The following is a 20136-nucleotide window of genomic DNA, read 5'->3' as shown; positions in this document are numbered from 1 at the left end:
ATATAGCCAATTTCCAGATTTTCAATAACAAAAGTGATTAGTTTAGTTTTTTATTCTAACACAATACTTTGAAACTAGATCTTCATTCTAGAATCTAAATATCAATCAAAACAATATTATTCGAATTATATTTCCACAATACTGTGCAATAAATTTAATAATAGTTAATTTACTACTAGCTTTAGATTGAGGGTTTAGATACGTGTTAAGAAATGTTTATATGGTAGGTTACAAAATGTTTTGCGTACATGCTCAACGACATGGTTAGTTGTCTTTAGTAAATGCTTTTATGATTATTTTTAGAACAGAAAAGCCTATCTCAACACACCAGCCTCTCTCAACATACCATCCTCTCTCAACATACCAGCCTCTCTCAACATACCAGCCTCCCAGCATACCAGCCTGTCTCAACACACCAGTCTTACCACATACCAGACCAGCCTCTCTCAACACACCAGCCTCTCTCAACATACCAGCCTCTCTCAACATACCAGCCTCTCTCAGCATACCAGCCTGTCTCAACACACCAGTCTTACCACATACCAGACCAGCCTCTCTCAACACACCAGCCTCTCTCAACATACCAGCCTCTCTCAACATACCAGCCTCTCTCAACATACCAGCCTCTCTCAACATACCAGCCTCTCTCAGCATACCAGCCTGTCTCAACACACCAGTCTTACCACATACCAGACCAGCCTCTCTCAACACACCAGCTTCTCTCTACATACCAGCCTCTCTCAACAGACAAGTCTCTATCAACATATCAGCCTCTCTCAAAAGACTAGCCTCTCTCAACATATCAGCCTCTATCAAAAGACCAGCCTCTCTCAAAAGACCAGCCTCTCTCAAAAGACCAGCCTCTCTCAACATACCAGCCTCTCTCAACAGACCAGCCTCTATCAACAGACCAGCCTCTCTCAACAGACAGCCGCTCTCAACATACCAGCATCTCTCAAAAGACTAGCCTCTCTCAACATATCAGCCTCTATCAAAAGACCAGCCTCTCTCAACAGACCAGCCTCTCTCAACATACCAGCCTCTCTCAACAGACAAGTCTCTATCAACAGACCAGCCTCTCTCAACATATCAGCCTCTCTTAACAGACCAGCCTCTCTCAACAGACCAGCCTCTCTCAACAGACAAGTCTCTATCAACAGACCAGCATCTCTCAACAGACCACTCTAAACCACATAACAGACCAGCCTCTATCAACAGATCAGCCTCTCTCTTCCAGACTTTTTCTCCGGGGGGGGGGGGGGGGGGGCACTAGAAATTTTCGGGGGGGCGGTAGACTTTCTTCGGGGGGGGGGGGGGGGCGGACACTGTTAAAAGTATATATTTTCTATATAAATTATATAAATTTCATTTCGTTCGGGGTGGCGGTAAAAATTTTTCGGGGGAGGGGGGGGGGCAAAGCCCACCCCCCGAAGAGATGCCTGGAAGTTACTCTGCTCTCGACAGACCAGCCTCTCTCAACAGACCAGCCTCTCTTAACAGACCAGCCTCTCTCAACATATCAGCTTCTCTCAACAGACCAGCCTCTCTCAACAGGCCAGTCTCTAGCAACAGACCAGCCTCTCTCAACAGATCAGCCTCTCTCAACAAATCAGACTCTCTCAACAGACCAGCCTCTCTTGACATACCAGCCTCTTTCAGCAGATCAACCTCTCTCAACAGACCAGCCTCTCAACATATCAGTCTCTCTCAACAGACCAGTCTTACCATACCAGCATCTGTCAACTGACAAATCGTAAAGGCACCAGCATCTCTCAACAGACCAGCCTTTCACGACAGACCAGTTGTAACATACAAAAGACCAAACTCTCTTAAATGATCAATCTTACCATACAGGACACCAGAATATATCAACAAACTTGTCTAACCCTTTAAGGCACCAGTAACTCACAAAAGACCAATCTCTCTCAGCAGACCAGTCTTACCCTCCAAGATACCAGCCTCTCTCAACAGACCTGCCTCTCTCAACAGACCATTCTTACCATACAAGAAACCAATCTCTCTCAGCAGACCAGTCGTAATATACAAAAGACCAATCTCTCTCAACTGACCAATCTTACCCTTTAAGATACCAGCCTCTCTCAACAGACCATTCTTACCATACAAGAGACCAGCCTCTCTCTAAAGATTAGTCTTATCCTACAATAGACAAGCCTCTCTCAACACACCAGTCCTACCATACAAGACACAGATCAGTCGTAACATACAATAGACCAGCCTCACATAACAGACATTAGACTCCAACCACTCTCAAAAAGACCAGCCTTACCATACAAATACAAGAGACCAGTCGATCTCAAAAGACCAGTCAGACCTATCAAGAATTCAAAGTGACAGATATTTGTGCACTGCAGTACAAGCCTGATGCTACTGTCTACTTCAAAGTGCATTAGCTGATAGCTGGCAATTGCTAAGGTCGTAAGATTATGATCTCGTCTGTAGCCCCTGTCAAGTTGTACAAGAGCAGAAAAAAAGATAAAAGCTGTCATATTTGAGCACCTAAAAGCAAGTCATAAACACACCTTTTTATGATGATTTCCCTGATTTTAAAAATATGTTGCCATTTTGATGTTTCTTTATGTGACGTTTATTCAAAGAATAAATTTAAATAATAAACACATTTTTTTGTATTACATTTTTTGTAAAATAAGTAAACATTAAGCAGTATTAATGTGATTAGTGTGTTATGTCTCATTCATAATATATCTGACAATACGGTTTCTGCTTTTACTATTATCATTCTACAAACCCAGCACCCACCAGATTAAGTAAAATAAACTGTGAGAATAGAAAGATGTAATAAATAAAGCATAACCTTCAACATTTAACAAGTCTAGTGCTAAATACAGACAGTCGAAAGCGATAAAGCCATACTAAAACATCTCTACTAAAAATTAAACTGACCAAACAATGTAGAATAAACTCAAATAATTTAAATAAGAGCCCAAAACTATAATCTAAATATTATGAAGTGCTAATTATAACTTAAAAACATAAACATAACTAAATCACGTTCATTGGACAAAACGAACGAACGCGGCTGAGACCGAAATTCTCGGTCTGCGCGCGCACAGATAGACGGTTTGCACCGAGAATTTTAGACCGAGCAAACCGTCTATCTTTTTAAACCTGCTATAATTTTGTAAATATTAACAAAACTCATTTTAAAACGCTACAGTATAGTCGGTAGAGAGTTTCTTCGGGGATATCATTAAAAAAAAATTGTGTTAGAGCGATCGAGAAGGAAATAATCAGTTTTTTGTCTCTCCTGTAAAATTTACATTTTCGGAGTTAGACGGTTTGCGACCGAGACCATCGATATATATATGTATATATATATATATATGTATATATATATATATATATATATATATATATATATATATATATATATATATATATATATATATGTATGTATATATATATATATGTATATATATATATATATATATATATATATATATATATATATATATATATATATATATATATATAATTTAAAATAAGTAGCTTTAAACATGATATTATATTTATTCATATAAAAACATACAAATGTTTCGCACAAAAAAAAATATTAAAGTATTTTAGCTTATTCTGCTATTATAATACAATCAGTAATCAAATTATATAACTAATTATTAAATTATATTTACAATGGTATGGCCTTGCATGCCGTTTGAAAGTTTCGTTAAATCTGGCCCAATTTTTTTTGTTTTCAGTTTCAATAACGCATCCGTTTTTATTTCTTAGTTGCCTTCTTTCTTTAATTTTTTGCTCGCATGAATATATTGACCCGAAAATCCTCAGCACTCCATTACAAATTTCTTCACCTCACTGTAGCATCCTGCAAGACTTTTTCATACGTCACGTATGATTGCCTCAACTGGCGGAATTTCTTTTAGAGCTGTCCAGTTGTGCAGCGTAACGTGCATGTTTTACTGGACCTCCAACTATTTTTACTTGCTCTTGAGTTCTATGAATGTACTGCTCCACAAATGTGTTGTTTTCAAATCCAGCAAAGACATTTGAATGGAACCAGCATCAATTCCAAACAGCTCAAAGTTAAACTAATTTGGTTTTGTGTTGAGATAATGTACTATGAACTTCAGTGTACTTGGATTTGCTATTAATTGCTCAAATACCTCAGTGAATCCATCCTTCATTGTGTTTATTTTAATGTGGAAGTAATTCATGTTAATAGTAGCATTGGTTTCATCACGATATTTTTTTCCAGATTTTTCGTAATCAAGTAATTTACCGCTCTCCGTGTCTTCAAGAAAAAAATGTAATTTTTTTAGAAAAAAATCTGGATCAGAGTTTCATCCACGCATCACTTCGGGAGCCCTCCCCCCCCCAACCTCAATCGCCGAATAAAGTCTACCGCCCCCCCGAACAAAAGGAATTTATATAGAAAATATATACTTTTCGTAGTGTCCACCGCCCCGCCCCCTCACCCCTCCCCTCTTTTTTTTTTAGAAAAAAATGTCTGCAAGAAACACTGTTCGGGATGGACAGTTTTAAAGGAAGTTCATTGAAATAGGGAGTAATTAAACATTCTAATAGAATAGAGAGTGATTATTGTTTATATGTATTATTATGTCGTTTTCGTACAAAAAACGTTATGAGTTTTGAAAAGAAAATAAAAAAAAAATGATTGTGCATGGAGCTGAAGAGCCGCATCTTGCCATCAAAAGAGCCGCATGCGGCTCTCGAGCTGCAGGTTGCCGACCCCTGCACTAGGTGGGTGGTAATGCAAGTACCCTTTTACCTTCTCGTATACAGCGTATAAAGAAAGTAGAGAGGAAATAATTTGCTAAAAGTAGATTTGTTTTCGCCACAGAATGACTAAGAGAGAAAAAAAAAAACAAAAAAGATTGATCTACCTAAATGCGTTATACAAACAAGGTTATCACATTTTCAAATACATCAAATTTTGGTTCCCTTGTAAAAGAGACAAGATATTTTCGTTTATTCTCATGTAAAAGAGCTGTGTGGCGGGGAACGCCCCCCCCCCCCCCCACCGAAGATCGTGTACAGCCCACACCCCCCCCCCCCCCCCAGGACAAAATGGAATTTACACAGAAAATATATACTTTTACCATTGTCCGCCTCCCCCGTAAATTTCAAGTGCCCCCCGGAGAAAAAAAGTCTGGAAGAAACGCTGTACTGACCCTACACAGCGCGTGCAAAAACAAGTAAAAAGAGAATAAAATCGATTAAGATTTTCTCCACTTTGCGTATCACGTTAGGTGTGCACGTGTTAGTTAACCCAATAATTTGATTGGTCGCTATGTCACATGACCAGCGATCTGCTTGCTGGCATAACTTACCTAAAGTGTGGGTGAGGGGTGGGGGGGGGGGTTGAATAAGAATGCTGTTAACTGGCGGTTGTCGCAGGCAAGGCAAGATGGCGGCATGACACTTTTACCGTCACACATGACTAAGTCAAACAAAATATATAAAACAAATAATTGCTTATCGTAAATTTCGTCGCCCTCAGAACGAGTAAAATTAGCTAAACATTGAAGTGAAACATACCAGCAAATAAAAGCTGTATAAAAGTAACTCGTATATGTACATTGATATACTCATGGAGCTGTTAAAGGACGCTCTCTCAGAACTGTGTGAGCCAGCAACAGATTGAAACGTTTTAAAATCTACGAATGAAAACTCCTACATCATTCACGTGAAACCCAAGCTTTCAGTGACAGAGTCGCAACATTTTTCTACATCGTTATCGACAGACAAAAAGACATTGAATAACTGCTAGACACATCCATGACATGTGTACAAATCTCCATTTAAGAATTCATGGCGACATAAAATTAGCTTAAAGAAAATTTATTGCGACAGACCCCTGGACGGAATAGAGACAAGACATTGGGTTCTTTACGATTTTGGACGGCATCAAAACTAAAGTGGCGATTTCAGTTCAAAAAGGAAAAAAAAGTAAAACGCAAACAAACTAGGAAAAACATCACCAGTCAAAAATCAGCAATCCGCGGCGTCATGTATTAAGTATAATATAAATGATTGGGAATAAAAGTATATGTCAGAAAGAAATATTATTGTAAATAATTATTGTAAATAATTATTGTCAGTCCTCACAAGCTTAAGAAGAAAATAGTATGAAAATGCGAACAAGGTGATAAGATAACTGACTAAGAATTACTTGTCTGAAGCAAAAATAAAATTCAAAACATAAAGCAGTAGTGATCTCAACTACTTATAAACAAAAAAAAATGACAACAAACAAAGAAATAACATCATCAGACAAAACTCAGCAATTAAGTATAATATATATGTTTGGGAATGAATGTATATGTCTATGTCAGAAAGAAAGAAATATTATTGTAAATAAATGAAGTCCTCACAAGCCTTAGATGAAAACAGTAATACAAAAGCTAAAAACGCTTTTAGCTAACTGACGCTAAAAGTAACTAGGCGAAAATAAAAATAAAAATATAAAGCGGAAGAGATCTCCACTAAACTTTCTAAATGTTTGATAAAATGTCTTTATCACATTCAAAATCACAATCACAATAACAACTAGAATTAAAAAATTAAGACGACAACGAATACGACCAAGAATGTAAAAGTAAACGATCATATAAACAAACTCGATAGTTATAAATATAATATGCTTAATACAACACTGTGTAATAAATAATATATAATATATTGAATTGTTTAAAATTTTATCGATTTACATAGAATATTTCTTTGTGTTAGTTATTTCCCATTTAAAAATTCATTAAAAACAGGGGAAGCAACAATATTTTATTTTGCAACTTAACAAAAATTAGTATACATTGCAATCGAAAACAATAGTTTAAATTATTATACTATACAAAAGTACTAATATGATTAAGTTAAGGATATAATCCATTCTTGATATTATTTTTTTTAATTTTGAAAAAATAATTTGCTTTAAAATGTTCAGGATAGCTTTATGTAAATGACCTACTCATTTTTTTAAGAAATAAAACCACCGCCTCACTAGCTAACACTTACATCGTAGACAAATTAAAAATTTTGGATTCCTTGAAATCAAGGGACAAATTGACAAAAATTGTGAAGAGACTTTACTCTTGTCCCTTAATTTCTGGGGATCCACATTTTTTAATACGAGATAAAACTGTAATTACCCAACTTAAAAATTTCAGCAGGTCATTGAACTGATGCTTTTACTTTTATTTTAGAGCAAATGATTATTCAGAAATCCAAAATGATCAAGAATGGACAGATTATTGCCTAAGAAATTAGGCAGGAATGCTTTAGCTCAATTTAGCTTTAGCTCAATTTAGATTTAGCTCAATGACCTGCTGAATTTTTTTAAGGAATGAAACCACCACCTGACTATTCTATTATACCATTGTTGAGAAATTTCAAATTTTGGATCCCTTGAAATCAAGGGACAAATTGACAGGACGGACCAAGAGCAGGTGTCGGCAAACTACGGCTCGCGAGCCGCATGCGGCTCATAAAAAAATATTTTAATAATTAATAATTTTATTTTCAAAACTCATAAAAATATTGTTCTGCAACGCTGAGAAAAAACGATAAAAAAATAAACATAAATAATAAACACTAGCTATTCCATTAGAATATTTAGCTACGCCTTATTTCAATGTACTTACTATTAACTTGTCTATCCCAAATTGAAACATTCAATTTCATGGTGAATATCACAAAGAAACTAAACGAAATAAATGTAAAACTGCATGGAAAGGAAAACCCAGCCTTGCTTGAAGAAGATGATTGTTTCGAAAAAAAATTACTTCATTTTATTGAAGACACGGAGACCGGTAAATTACTTTATTTCGAAAAACCTGAAAAAATATCATGATAAAACCATCGCTACAATTAACATGAATCACTTCAGCATTACTATAAACAATATAAAGGACGTGTTCACTTAGAGATTTGAGCAATTCAAAATAAATGCAAGTACTCTGACGTTCATGTTAGATTCTCTCAACACAAAAACAAATGAGATTAACTTTGAGCTATTTGGAATTGATGCTGGTTCGCTTCAAATTAAATTGCTAGATTTGAAAACCAAACATTTACGGAGCGGTAAGTTCACAGATCTCAAGAGCAAGTTAGATCATTTGGAGGTCCAGTAAATCAGCACTTTTCACTGTACAACTGGACAGCTCTAAAAATAATGCCGCAATTGGAGGCCAAATTATGTGACGCATGGAATAGTCTTGCAGGACAGGGGCGTAGCGAGGGGGGAGGGTGGGGGGTTCGGACCGCACCGGGTGACACCATTTAGGGGGGTGACACCAAGGCAAAAAATAGCAAAATATATATAAGGGTGCAAATCGAAAACTTGAAAGTTTGTATGAGAACTAACCAAACTTTAAAAGGCATGCAAGGCGAAACTGTTGTAAATAGTATTCAATTATTAAAGTTATATGCTTTGATTAATGATTGTATTATTCTAGCAGAGCTAGATAAAATACGCTAATACTTTTTTTCTGCAAAACATGTGTCTGTATTTATTTGAATAGATATTATTTCTATTTAAAGATATATATGTATATATATATATATATATATATATATATATATATATATATATATATATATATATATATATATATATAATGTAGCTTACACATATTTGTTTTTTTTAAAGGAGCGTTCGTCTGTTAAAATTTATCCGAGTTTGAAACATGTTGTCTTAAACGTTATTTCAATTACCGAAGCATACAGGTCCTTCATTTGATTATATTATTTGTAAAATGTTGGATTTGTGGGTACTCTTGGTATCTTAAAAAAAACGTTAAGCGAGGTTTATCAACAACTAGCCGCCATGTTATTTTTACAACCGGTTTAGAAAAACTGTAAAATACTATTTCTTTTTGATTTCTCACCTTTGAACAAATGTTTGATAATTAAGAAGCTTTAGTAAAAACAAAATCTCATTGTGAATAAATTGGTATATCTTGATTTTTATAATTTCCGTATGGATTGTCATATTATCAGAAAAAAAAATGTTGCTTACGTAAAAGCCTACTACATTTATTTAATATCAACGCAATTATCAGTACAAAATATCTTCTAGTTTCATTCTTTAGATGGCACGGAGATTTGATGCATATTTGTAAATAAACAAACCAGCAAGTTATAAATTTAAGATGCGCAATAAAACACGGTTTTAAAAATAATAACCCTAATATATTGCGTTGTTGAATTATTTGCAATATTTATTTGTATCAGTTGCTTCCCATTTAATTATTCATTTAAATTAGGGGAAACAACTAAAACGCTAAATTTTTGATGAAGAAAAAAAATAATTATACTATGTAACCAAAAGTGTTTGCTTTATTTTTTATATTCATCACATGTATTAATATATTTTTATGAAAAATGTTGTCACTTTTGATAATTTTGGTTTTATTTTAGAATATTTACCCCGCGTGCTTTTTTCCCCAGCTAAACCTATTTTCAAAATGCATTGAATTGTCATGTTCTTACATTTAAAAAAAAGTATTCAAAGTAATCTCATCAAAATTTTATTTGTGTTAGCTCACACCCATTTCGTACAGGTATTTGAAAAATGCTCTGTTAGTATATGTTTGGTGATCCTTGTTTCAGCCTATTTTATAAATTTCTTTTTTTTTAACCCAACTACTGTATTTAACCAAATTTGTTGGAAATGTGTCGTGTACCATAGAAATGCTCTTTATATATTTATAACCAGAGATTCTTCCAGAGGGGTGGGGGGGGGGGGGGGAACCCCGCCGAAGAAAGTCTACCGCACGCACGAAAATTTCAAGTATTCCCCCCCCCCCCCCTCCACCCCCGCCCCGAAGTAAATAACGTTTATAACCTTGTTTAACCCTATTTCGAACAAAATGCTCAGCTCGTAAAACTTCACTAAAATGTCGGGAAGGCGGTATAAGTAATACCTATTAACCCCTCCCCACACCCACACACACCCACCCACACACATATACAAACTTTTTCACCCCTACAACCCCTCCCTCATCCCCCCACCCTAAAACAATGGAACTGAAGACAGCATGAAGCCTAACAAACAGAGTTTCTTCCAGGCATCTCTTCGCCCCCCCCCCCCCGAACGTAAAATTTACTTTTAACAGTGTCCGCCCCCCCCCCGAGAAAGTTTACCCCCCCCCCCCCCGCAAAATTTCAAGTGCCCCCCCCCCCCCCCCCCCCCGGAGAAAAAAGTTTGGAAGAAACACTGCTAACAAATACAGCACAACAGTTTAGGAGACGACGATGACGACACGGTAAGGAAGGACGAACGAAGGACACAGCACAGTGGACGTGTGGAAAGTTAAACAACAGGCCAGACAACCCATGTGAAGGTGAGCGACGACGACCTCCATGTACTAAAGACTTACAGAGGACATGACCTTAGGAAACATGCGGCGACTGATAGAAGACTGTTCAAAGGGAAACAACAAATAAAATACACACATTATACACTAGGGAGGTTATATCCCTTGGCTCCGTGTGTAGTTAAATCAACACAATTGACACAATACTCCACCCAGCCAAAAATTCCAAGCAACGCAACTATCCCCCCCCTCCCCCCACCCCCTTTCGGCATGACCTTACGTCACCCTATAATCGAAATTTTATTTGGAGCACTATTCTCTAAATTTGCTGGAAGTTTTGTTTTAGTGCATATATTTTTTTAATACACTATTTTCTTTTTTGTTTTAACCCCTATTACATCTTATTTTAATATCAACTTAACATTTGAATCTTTTAAAGTTATTATTTGTATTAAGTTAAACCTTGTTTTCTAAACATATTTACTTATGTCTTCTTTTCCATATAATTAAATATAGGCTACGTGCCACATTGTACAACTTATGTATTATATGTTTCTACGGATGTACTTGTTTCAAAATGCCAATAAAGATTAAAAAAAAAAGAATTCAAGGCACTAGATGTAAATGAAAATTATCTGTCCTTATGTGGCATGTAGCTGCACTTAAAGTTTGCAAACAATTATTTTATTAGCATAATTTAATACAATGATTTATTTAAGCCTTGTTTAAAACGTTTCTGTTACATGGTTCAACGATAAACCTTGTTTTCTTCTTATGTTAATTATTCTAGAACTCTCCTTCGTTCTCCATTTAATGTAAAATCCACTAGGTGGGTTGTAATGCTAGTTCCATTGTACCTCCTCGTATACAGAGCATAGAGAAAGTATTGTAACTGTGCACACACATGTAATAACATTTTGACATTTTTACACCATCCTACTTTAACTGAATTTAAAGGATGTATCACAAATCCCGCAAAAATATCTAAATAGAGATTTTGAAAATGTTGACGTTCAAACGTAGATCACTCCCGCTTTATTTTGAAATTTGAAAGGAGATAACTCCCGCTTTATTTTGTTTTGCCCCAGAAACTGCTAGACCAACATGGCCGACACTGCCAAGTTTAGCTTTAATTAAAATATCTCAAGCTATAATGGTCAATTTAATATAAACATCATTAGTAACAGAACAGTTGAATGAAGTAACTTTTGTACACGGTAATGATTGACTACAATATAACGCACGGAATTTAAAACTCAGTAAAGTAATGTGATCAATGAACAAAACATTGAGATAGACATCTTATTTTTTGTGTTTGAGACACTAAACTATCTTACACGATAATGGCCCTACACACCGCGTGCGAAAGCCAGTAAGAAGAGAATAAAAGCGATTTAGGTTTTCCTCCATTTTGCGTATCACGTTAGGTGTACGCGTAATGGTCAACCCAATGATTTGATTGGTCGCTATGTCACAAGACCAACGATCTGGGTGCTGACATAACTTACCAAATGTGTGGGTGAGGTGGGGGGGGGGGGGTAAGAATGCGGTTATCTGGTGGGGGGCACAGGCAAGGCAAGATGGCGGCTTAACACTTTTAACGTCCCAGATAATTAAGTCAAACAAAATATTAAAAAATAATTGCTTATAGTAACTTATGTCGCCCTCAGAACGAGCAAAGATTGTAAATGTATGAAGTAAAACATATCACAAAATAACAACTATACAAATGGAACTCGTAGATGTACGTTTATATACTCATGAACGCTCTCTTAGAACTGTAAGCTGGCCACAGACCGAAACGTTATAAAATCTACGAATGAAAACTCCAACATCAGTATCGTGAAACCCAAGCACTCTGTGGCATAGACGCCATACCTCATCCACATCATTATCGGCAAACAAGAAGACAATATGGCTGTCTTGTTACTGTAAGATAGAGGAATAATGTACCCAAATGCTAGACCAGGGATCACGAACCTTTTGAGACGGAAGAGCCGAAAGCTACAATGTACAAAATTTCCTAGTTTTTAAAGAGCCACTTACATTATTTTTTTTTTAATCGTATGATAGTTGAGAAGGATTATTTAAAAAAAATTGATTTATGATTTTAAATGAATAGCGTTAATTACGAACTGATATTGAAGCATATAAATACATACATGTTGGAGGTGTCTCCTATAGCCAGGCAGTCCTCAATACGGCAAACTTCGACTAACTGGCTTGGATATTGGTTTGATTACCGTATATCGGTATTTTCTGTCCTTCGGTTCTAACTGGGCTTATCTTCAACCCTACACGAACCCAGAGTCAAGTACCTGTCTTAACTGTATGAAACTAATAACTAAAATACTTCGTCACTCAGGTCAAATTAATGCATACTGACAGGTAGAGGAATGCATTCTGAATAGAATAACATTCCTCATTTAACGATATTCGAAAAAGTCGGCACTCGGGCAGTGACAAGCATGGAATTGTTGCCACGGGGCTTTACACAGCACGGGTGTGGGGCTGGGCCTGTTGCCCAAGCGGATGTCAGCTGTCCGTTTACTTTCTATTTTACCTATTCTCAATCTTCTCTCATTTGTGTGTTTATTCTATTTAAGTTAAAGTTGTTTTTTTTTTTTTACAGTATACTTTTTTAAGAGTAATGAAATGAAATAATATAAATATTAAAATGTGTGCATGAAAATGGAGAGCCGCACATTGACATCCAAAGAGCCGCATGCGGCTCCATGACAAGTGTAGAATTATCCATTTTAGATTTCATGGCGGGATACAATTAGTTTACGGGAAATACATCGCAGCACATCCCTGGACAGAATAGAAACAAAAGAATATTTTGTTGTCTGAGTTGTGTCCCATATTTAAATTTATGCCATCCAGGGGGTGTAACAAACATCAAAAATGTGAATGTGAGAACAAAAGCAATAATACAATATCAACTAAAATGAATATTTTATTTATTATATATTACAACGTTATTAATATTTTTTTTACCTAATGTTCTATCTATTCTTGACAAATTTTGGATTTCTGAAAATTAAAATTGCTCTAAAATATGTGAAAAAGCATTAGCTCAATGACTGGCTGCATTTGTCCAGATGAGAAACCACCGCTTTACACATATTGCCAGAATAAAAACCAATGAAGAAATTTTGGATCCCTTGTAAAACAAGGGACAAGTTGAAAATGAAAATTATCTGTTGTTGTTATTGTGTGACATGTAGCTGAACTCGAAGTTTGCCAACAATTATTTTTATTAGCTTTATTTAATACTATGATTAATTTAAGTCTTATGTGTACACGAGTTGGTCTAGCCTATGACATACTTGGGCCACTATGTAACATGACCAGCGATCTGTGTGCTGAAATAATTTATCAAAAGTGGGAGTGAGGGTGGGGGGAGGGGGAAGATGAGAATGCGGGCAACTGGAAGGGTCATAGACAAAGGCACGATGGCGGTATAACTTTTTACCGTCACAGATGGTTAATTAAAACAAAATATATTAAAAAAGTATTTGCTCAAAGCAGCTGTCTTTACCGTAAGAACGACTGAGAACAAAAATTAAAGCGCAAAGATTGCTAAACATTGAAGTGAAACATATCAGCAAACAACAACTATATACAAAGAACTCGTAGATGTACGTAAATATACTAAAGGAGCTAATAGAGGGCGCTCTCTCTGAACTTTGTGAGCCGGCCACAGTTCGAAACGTTTCTAAAATCTACAAATGAAAACCCCTACACCATAGTCCTGAAACCAAAGAACTGAGTTGCAGACCCGCCACACTTTATCCACATAGTTGTCGACAGACAGGAAGACATTGTGGCTATCGAGAAACTGTAGGATAGAGGAATAACTGCTAGACACATCCATGACATGTGTAGAATTCTTCATTTTAGATTTCATGGCGCCATACGATTATTTTCTTTGCAATATAACAAGTAGCAGCATACCCAGTTTTCTGTAAATAAATAAAAAATGTTCAATGAAAAGTCTTTATCACAATCAAAATCACAAACACAATTACAACTGCAATCACAATCAGAATCACTATCACAATCACAATCGCCATTACAATTACAAAGATGACTACCAAGAATGTAAAAGTAAACGTTCGTATGAACAAACTCGCTAGTTATAAATATAATATTCTCAATCAGAGGCGACCCTTCCCGGAGCCCGGTGACAAACTTTTGATTTGCACCCCCCTCGCCCCCCCCCCCCTACCCCTCAAACTTTCGATTTGCATTCCCCTCCCCCCCACCCCCTCAAACTTTCGATTTGTTTTTCAAACCAATTTTATCGCTCCCCCCCCCCCCCCTAAGGTCGGCGCCCGGGGACATATGTCCTGCCCGCCCCCTGCCCCCCCCCCCCCCTCGCTACGCCTCTGTGCTCAATGCAACACTGTAATAAATAATATAAAATATATTAAATTGTTAAAAATTGTATCGTTTTACATAGACTATTTCATTGTTGATTCCCATTTTAAACTTTTTATTGTAAACAAGGGAAGCAACCAATAACGTGTTTTTTTTTTGTTACAGAACAAAATAAGAATGCAGTGGAATCGAAGCAGATTATTTGCTATTTTTCAGTTGCAACCAGTATTTATATGCTATTATGAAGAGCAAAGTCCAATTTCGATATTATTTTTTTACTTTTGAATAATTAATTTTCTTTAAAATTTAGCAGGAAAGCTTCAGCTAAATGACTTTCTGATTCTTTTAACATATAAAACCACGGCTTTAATATTAAGATTTTGTATATATTAAAACTCTTTCAAATTTTGGATCCCTTGAAATCAAGGGACAAAAACAAATCTCAAACAGTGTAGCATCTGTGACGATAAAATCATACACACCGACATAACAATGCACTACAGGCAAGAACAACAAGACGGACTACTTACGATTGCCGCATTTGCAACATAAACCTCCCACTAGAAAAAGGCATCCAGATGCACGTATTGAACCACCACCCGAAGACCCCTCAATGAAAGTTAATCACTTGCTACTCCAGTTTAGTTTAGACGTTTTGTATTTGTCACTCACTAGGAAATCATATCAATCAATGTATTCAAAACGCACTTTACCTATTGTCAAAGCTGTTTTAGCAAATGATAAAAATAATACTGGTAATAAGACATGATAATGTATAAAGGTAATATAAGTAATAGTAATATAAGTAACACTGGTTACAAGACATGATAATGTGTACATAATCTATGCCAGCTTACTCTTAATAAAAATTTCTAAAAAAAAAAAACCACTTAAAAACAAGAAACACGGCCTACATGTAAATAATATGATGTTGTTCTTATGTGACATGTAGCTACACTCGAAATAAGCCTTGTTTAAAACGTTTCCGTTACGTGGTTCAACGGTCAACCTTGTTTGCTTCTAATGTAAATTATTCTAATACTCTCCTTCGTACTCCATTAAATGGAGAATCCACAAGTTTGGTGGTAATGCAAATGCCAATGTACCCTCTCGTTTATAGAGTATAGAGTGCTTACTTTACTTCCGGTTTATCAAAAGCCTGTATCTTGCTAATCGTTTAAATGTGGTTGAGGAAATAATACTTATGTATTTCAGATTTCTTAAAAAACCTTCATAATTAGATACTTTTATTATCATATTTTATAAATTAATTTCATACTCACATAAAAGATACAAAAAACGAGGGTTTTATATTCCGAACACTTATTGTTTGTTAAGAATATACGAGAAAGTTTAAAGGAGATCACTCCCGCTTTATTTTGTTTTGCCCCAGAAACTGCTAGACAAGCATGGCCGACACGGCCAAGTTTAGCTTTAATTAAAAATGTTAAGCTATAATGGTCAATTTAATATAGACATCATTAGTAACAGAACAGTTGAAGTAACATTTGTACGCGGTAAATGATTGACTACAATGTGTAAAACACGGCATTTAAAACTGAATAAAACAAAGTGATCAATAAACAAGACCTTGAAATAGACATCACATTTAATTATGGGGACGTTAATCTATTGAACACGATGATGTCAACGATAAAAAGAGCCCTGATGTCAAGGGTAAAGTAATAATTCAGTAATACTGATAAAATATTCAAATAATGGAATTTAACCGGTAGGAGAGTCCGAGCCACTTCTCTACCGGGGAATATTGTAAAGTAAAATAGTAATCAGTGAGTATCTGATTCAACTGTCACGTGAACTAAGTCACGGACAGAGCAAAGTATTATAATGTTGCAGTAGCTAGTAACGGCAAGCAGTAACCAAGCTATTAGCCAAGTGTGATGACTATTTGCCTTGCAAAGCTTTACAGAAGTAAAATGAAGTACATTTTATCTGTTCCAATGATCGTGGAATAAAAGTGGATAATGTGGTCAGCTTTGTTTCCCTAACACGAGTTAGGTACTTATCAGACCTGGGTCGACTCATGACGTTCCACTTATTCGAAACGGGATTCGAACTCAAGACTCGGGTTAGCAATCTAGCTCCTTACCGCTAAAAAGAGTGTTCAAACTAAGTAGAAGTTATGTATATTTATGAGTTATTTGTTGAATACTATCTAGTGGCATTGTTTTTTTCTCAGCACAAAAGATTTCAAAAGTTCAAACCAAAATCGACGTCTTCATCGTTTATTCAGAGATTGATACTGCACTAGTAATGAAGGCAAGGAATTATCTTTTTTTTTTAATTGTTCTAATGGGGAGGTGACGCCGAAAATTTCCGCACCGGGTGACACCCGACCAATCCAATGACTATTTAATAAAATATTTTTTTCTCAAATATCATTAAAATACACAGGTAATTTACGTGTAACTGGTACCCATGGCTGACTGTTGAAAATGGAATCGATTTACATATATTTCATTTGTATTAGTTGTTTCCCATTTCAAAATTCAGAATAACTAGGGGAAGCAACAAATATTCTTCAATTTTTGCAAACAAAAGAAGAAATTATACAATATAAATTAAAATGATTGTTTTTGTTATTAACTTTAATACTGCAATTAATATTTTTATTTGTAATATTGTGTCTATTCTTGAAATTTTTGGATTGCTGAATAATTCATTTGCTCTAAAATTTATACGAAAGCATTAAATCATTGACCGGCTCAATTTTTTAAACTGAGAAGTTACCACCTTAATATAGGACCCTTCTAATTGCTTTTTGAAATTTTGGATCCCTTGAAATCAAGGGACAACAAACGCATCCAATCATGTCATCTCCTAGAGAACTGACCTATGCCAGGGGTCGGCAACCTTTTGAAGCGGAAGAGCCAAAAGTAACAATTTTCAAAATTTCCCTGGTTTTAAAGAGCCACTAACATTTTTATTAATTTCAAATATTATATTTTTTATTAAGATTATTAGTATTTGTTCAAGGAGCTGGAGAGCCGCATCTTGATATCAAAAGAGCCGCATGCGGCTCGCGAGCCGCAGGTTGCCGACCCCTGACCTATGCAAATATAGTCAACATCAACAAAGGGGTTGCGCCCTCGGATGTTCCCCCTGGGTCGAGAGACTTGGGGAGGAGCCACCCGGACTACGGTTCGGGTGGCTTAATGAAATCCAGGGCCCAAACCTTTTCAGCCACAACTGCCATCCTGAACTTGCCTGAACAAGAATGCCCGGAACTCTACTCTGCGGACTCGCCCACCATCCAAGTAACCATCCACTCAAAAGGACATCCCAACCTGAGAGGACATATCCTACGACATCTCATCAGCGACCAACAAATACTGCTCCTCAATTATGGAAGAGCAGATGCGTGGTATTTCTCTTCAACCACTTTTGATGTCACAACGCTTCACAACACTCACAAAATACACGGCCCCTACACATTATACTTCACACTACACGAAAAAGACAGAATAAACGGAACCCTTAGATGGGTCCCACCCACACTCAGCGACCTTACACTCATACAAGCATTACAGCCCTACAGTAATAAAGCACCACTCATTACTACAATCCCTCATACCAACAATTGCAGCTTCTCCATAAACACTGATAACTCAATAAACATCCCTCACTACATTCAAATAAACTACAAAAACAAAACACTCAACATCTTAATCGCCATAAACGGAAGAAGACAAGCCTGCCAACTTTGCTCCTCAACCCTCCACTGGACCAACCACTGCCCAACTCACAGTATACAATCAACAGCATCACAAGAACCAGCCGCGCCTGCACAGCAGCAAGAAATAGGTTTTTCGACATCAAATACAATGCCCAAAAGCCAGACCTTAAACACAAAAATCAGCGCTAATCGCCCAATCAGATACAACACCAAGCAGTCAACAAGCAGCTCTAACCAAAAAAAAAAAACACAGAGACAAAGCCCAATGATCAACCTACAGCACAGGATACAGCAACACCTGTACCACAACCCCCGACACCAAGCAACCTACAAGAACCTCCAACAACGGTGGCAACAGACCTAGCCTCAGAAATGGAAACCAGCTCGTCAATGTAAAGGAAAAACCTAACCAGCCCCTAACTAGGGAAAACAACTAAAGAAAAAAAAACTCGCAAAGCAAAAAAAAAAAAAAAAAAAAAAACCCCTCACATGCAGCTACTGCCTTAACTCGCACCAAACACTCGAGGAACTAACACGTCACGAAGCTACAGAACACCGGGAATTCAAGCAATGCCACCACTGCAGCGATGGAACAATCCACGATGCTATTACTGAACACTACCTAGAAGAGCATAACGAAGCTGTCTTCAGATGTACGTTCTGTGATGAAATCCTCCCAACACACATCATCTATTACCACATTTTAGCGCACCACATAGACATCATGACTGAGGAACAAAAAAACCCGATTACTCTGAAGGTAAATAAATAAAACAAAACAATAGGGAAACTATAAGACACTGTTACGTTAGTTCTGTTAAACGTTTTGTATTTGTCACAATTGAACTGGTATATTATGCATATAGACGTCTTGTATTAGAAATGCAACAATTTGTATTATTTGTATATAAACTTTTCATGCAAACCTACTCTTGCTGCCAACCCTGGGGAAAGCAGCAAGAGAGGAAATCTATTAAACGCCAGACGGCAAAAAAAAAAAAAAAAAAAAAAAAAAAGAGAAAAAAAGAAAAAGAAAAAATGTGAAATCAAGGGACTAACTAAAAATACTTAAAACGACACGGTTTACTGACTCTGAAACATCACCTGTACCCTTCGCCTTTCGGTTTTTGTTTTATCAAGAACCACTTCCTTTGCTAGGCTTCGATGGGACCTTACTAGCATTTACTTACTATCCCTTTGTCTACCAACATGGCATTTAATGTTTTGTAAATTGGTTCTAACAGTTTTTTGTTCGATATAGGGGGCCTACATAAAACTGTAAACTCAGCTTCAATTGTTTAAACAATTATTTATTTTCACTTTTCATAACCTTTTTTTTTTTTCCTTGTATGAGAACACATCTAACCATATTTCGACTTTGAGACCCCACTGTAGGCCCAACGCCTTATAACAAAGTTAAACTCAGACAACAACACAAAAATCACCCCGAAAACAACGCAACATGACAAGTGTCTTGCCTACTTTACGCCTCCCCTCCCCTGTACTCAACAGTCACAAATGCTAAAAAAATAAACATAGAAATGTCATGATTCACTGACTGACACATCACCCCTACCCTCTCCCTCTCATTTATTTTTAAATAATCGCTTACACAGTAAACACTCAGAAGAGAAAAATAGTGTAAGATAGAACGGAAAAAAACAGCTTAAATACTCCAGATCTCATTTGAACAAAAAATAGTATAGGCCATTACAAAAT

General features: G+C 36.3%; 1 protein-coding gene across 1 annotated transcript in view; it reads left to right on the top strand.

Annotated features, from left to right (window-relative positions):
• Positions 1-20136, top strand: part of LOC131928146 (large ribosomal subunit protein mL43-like) — a 186847-nt gene that overhangs the window by 114737 nt on the left and 51974 nt on the right. The window contains exon 2 of the mRNA XM_059284092.1: positions 383-404. Coding sequence (XP_059140075.1) covers positions 383-404 — 22 coding nt within the window. The remainder of the gene's footprint in view (positions 1-382; positions 405-20136) is intronic.

The sequence above is a fragment of the Physella acuta genome, unplaced genomic scaffold (genome assembly GCF_028476545.2).
Source record: "Physella acuta isolate Inbredline_101_S28 unplaced genomic scaffold, ASM2847654v3 ptg000090l, whole genome shotgun sequence".
In the NCBI taxonomy this organism is placed as follows: domain Eukaryota; kingdom Metazoa; phylum Mollusca; class Gastropoda; family Physidae; genus Physella; species Physella acuta.
This window is presented reverse-complemented; position numbering and strand designations above follow the sequence as displayed.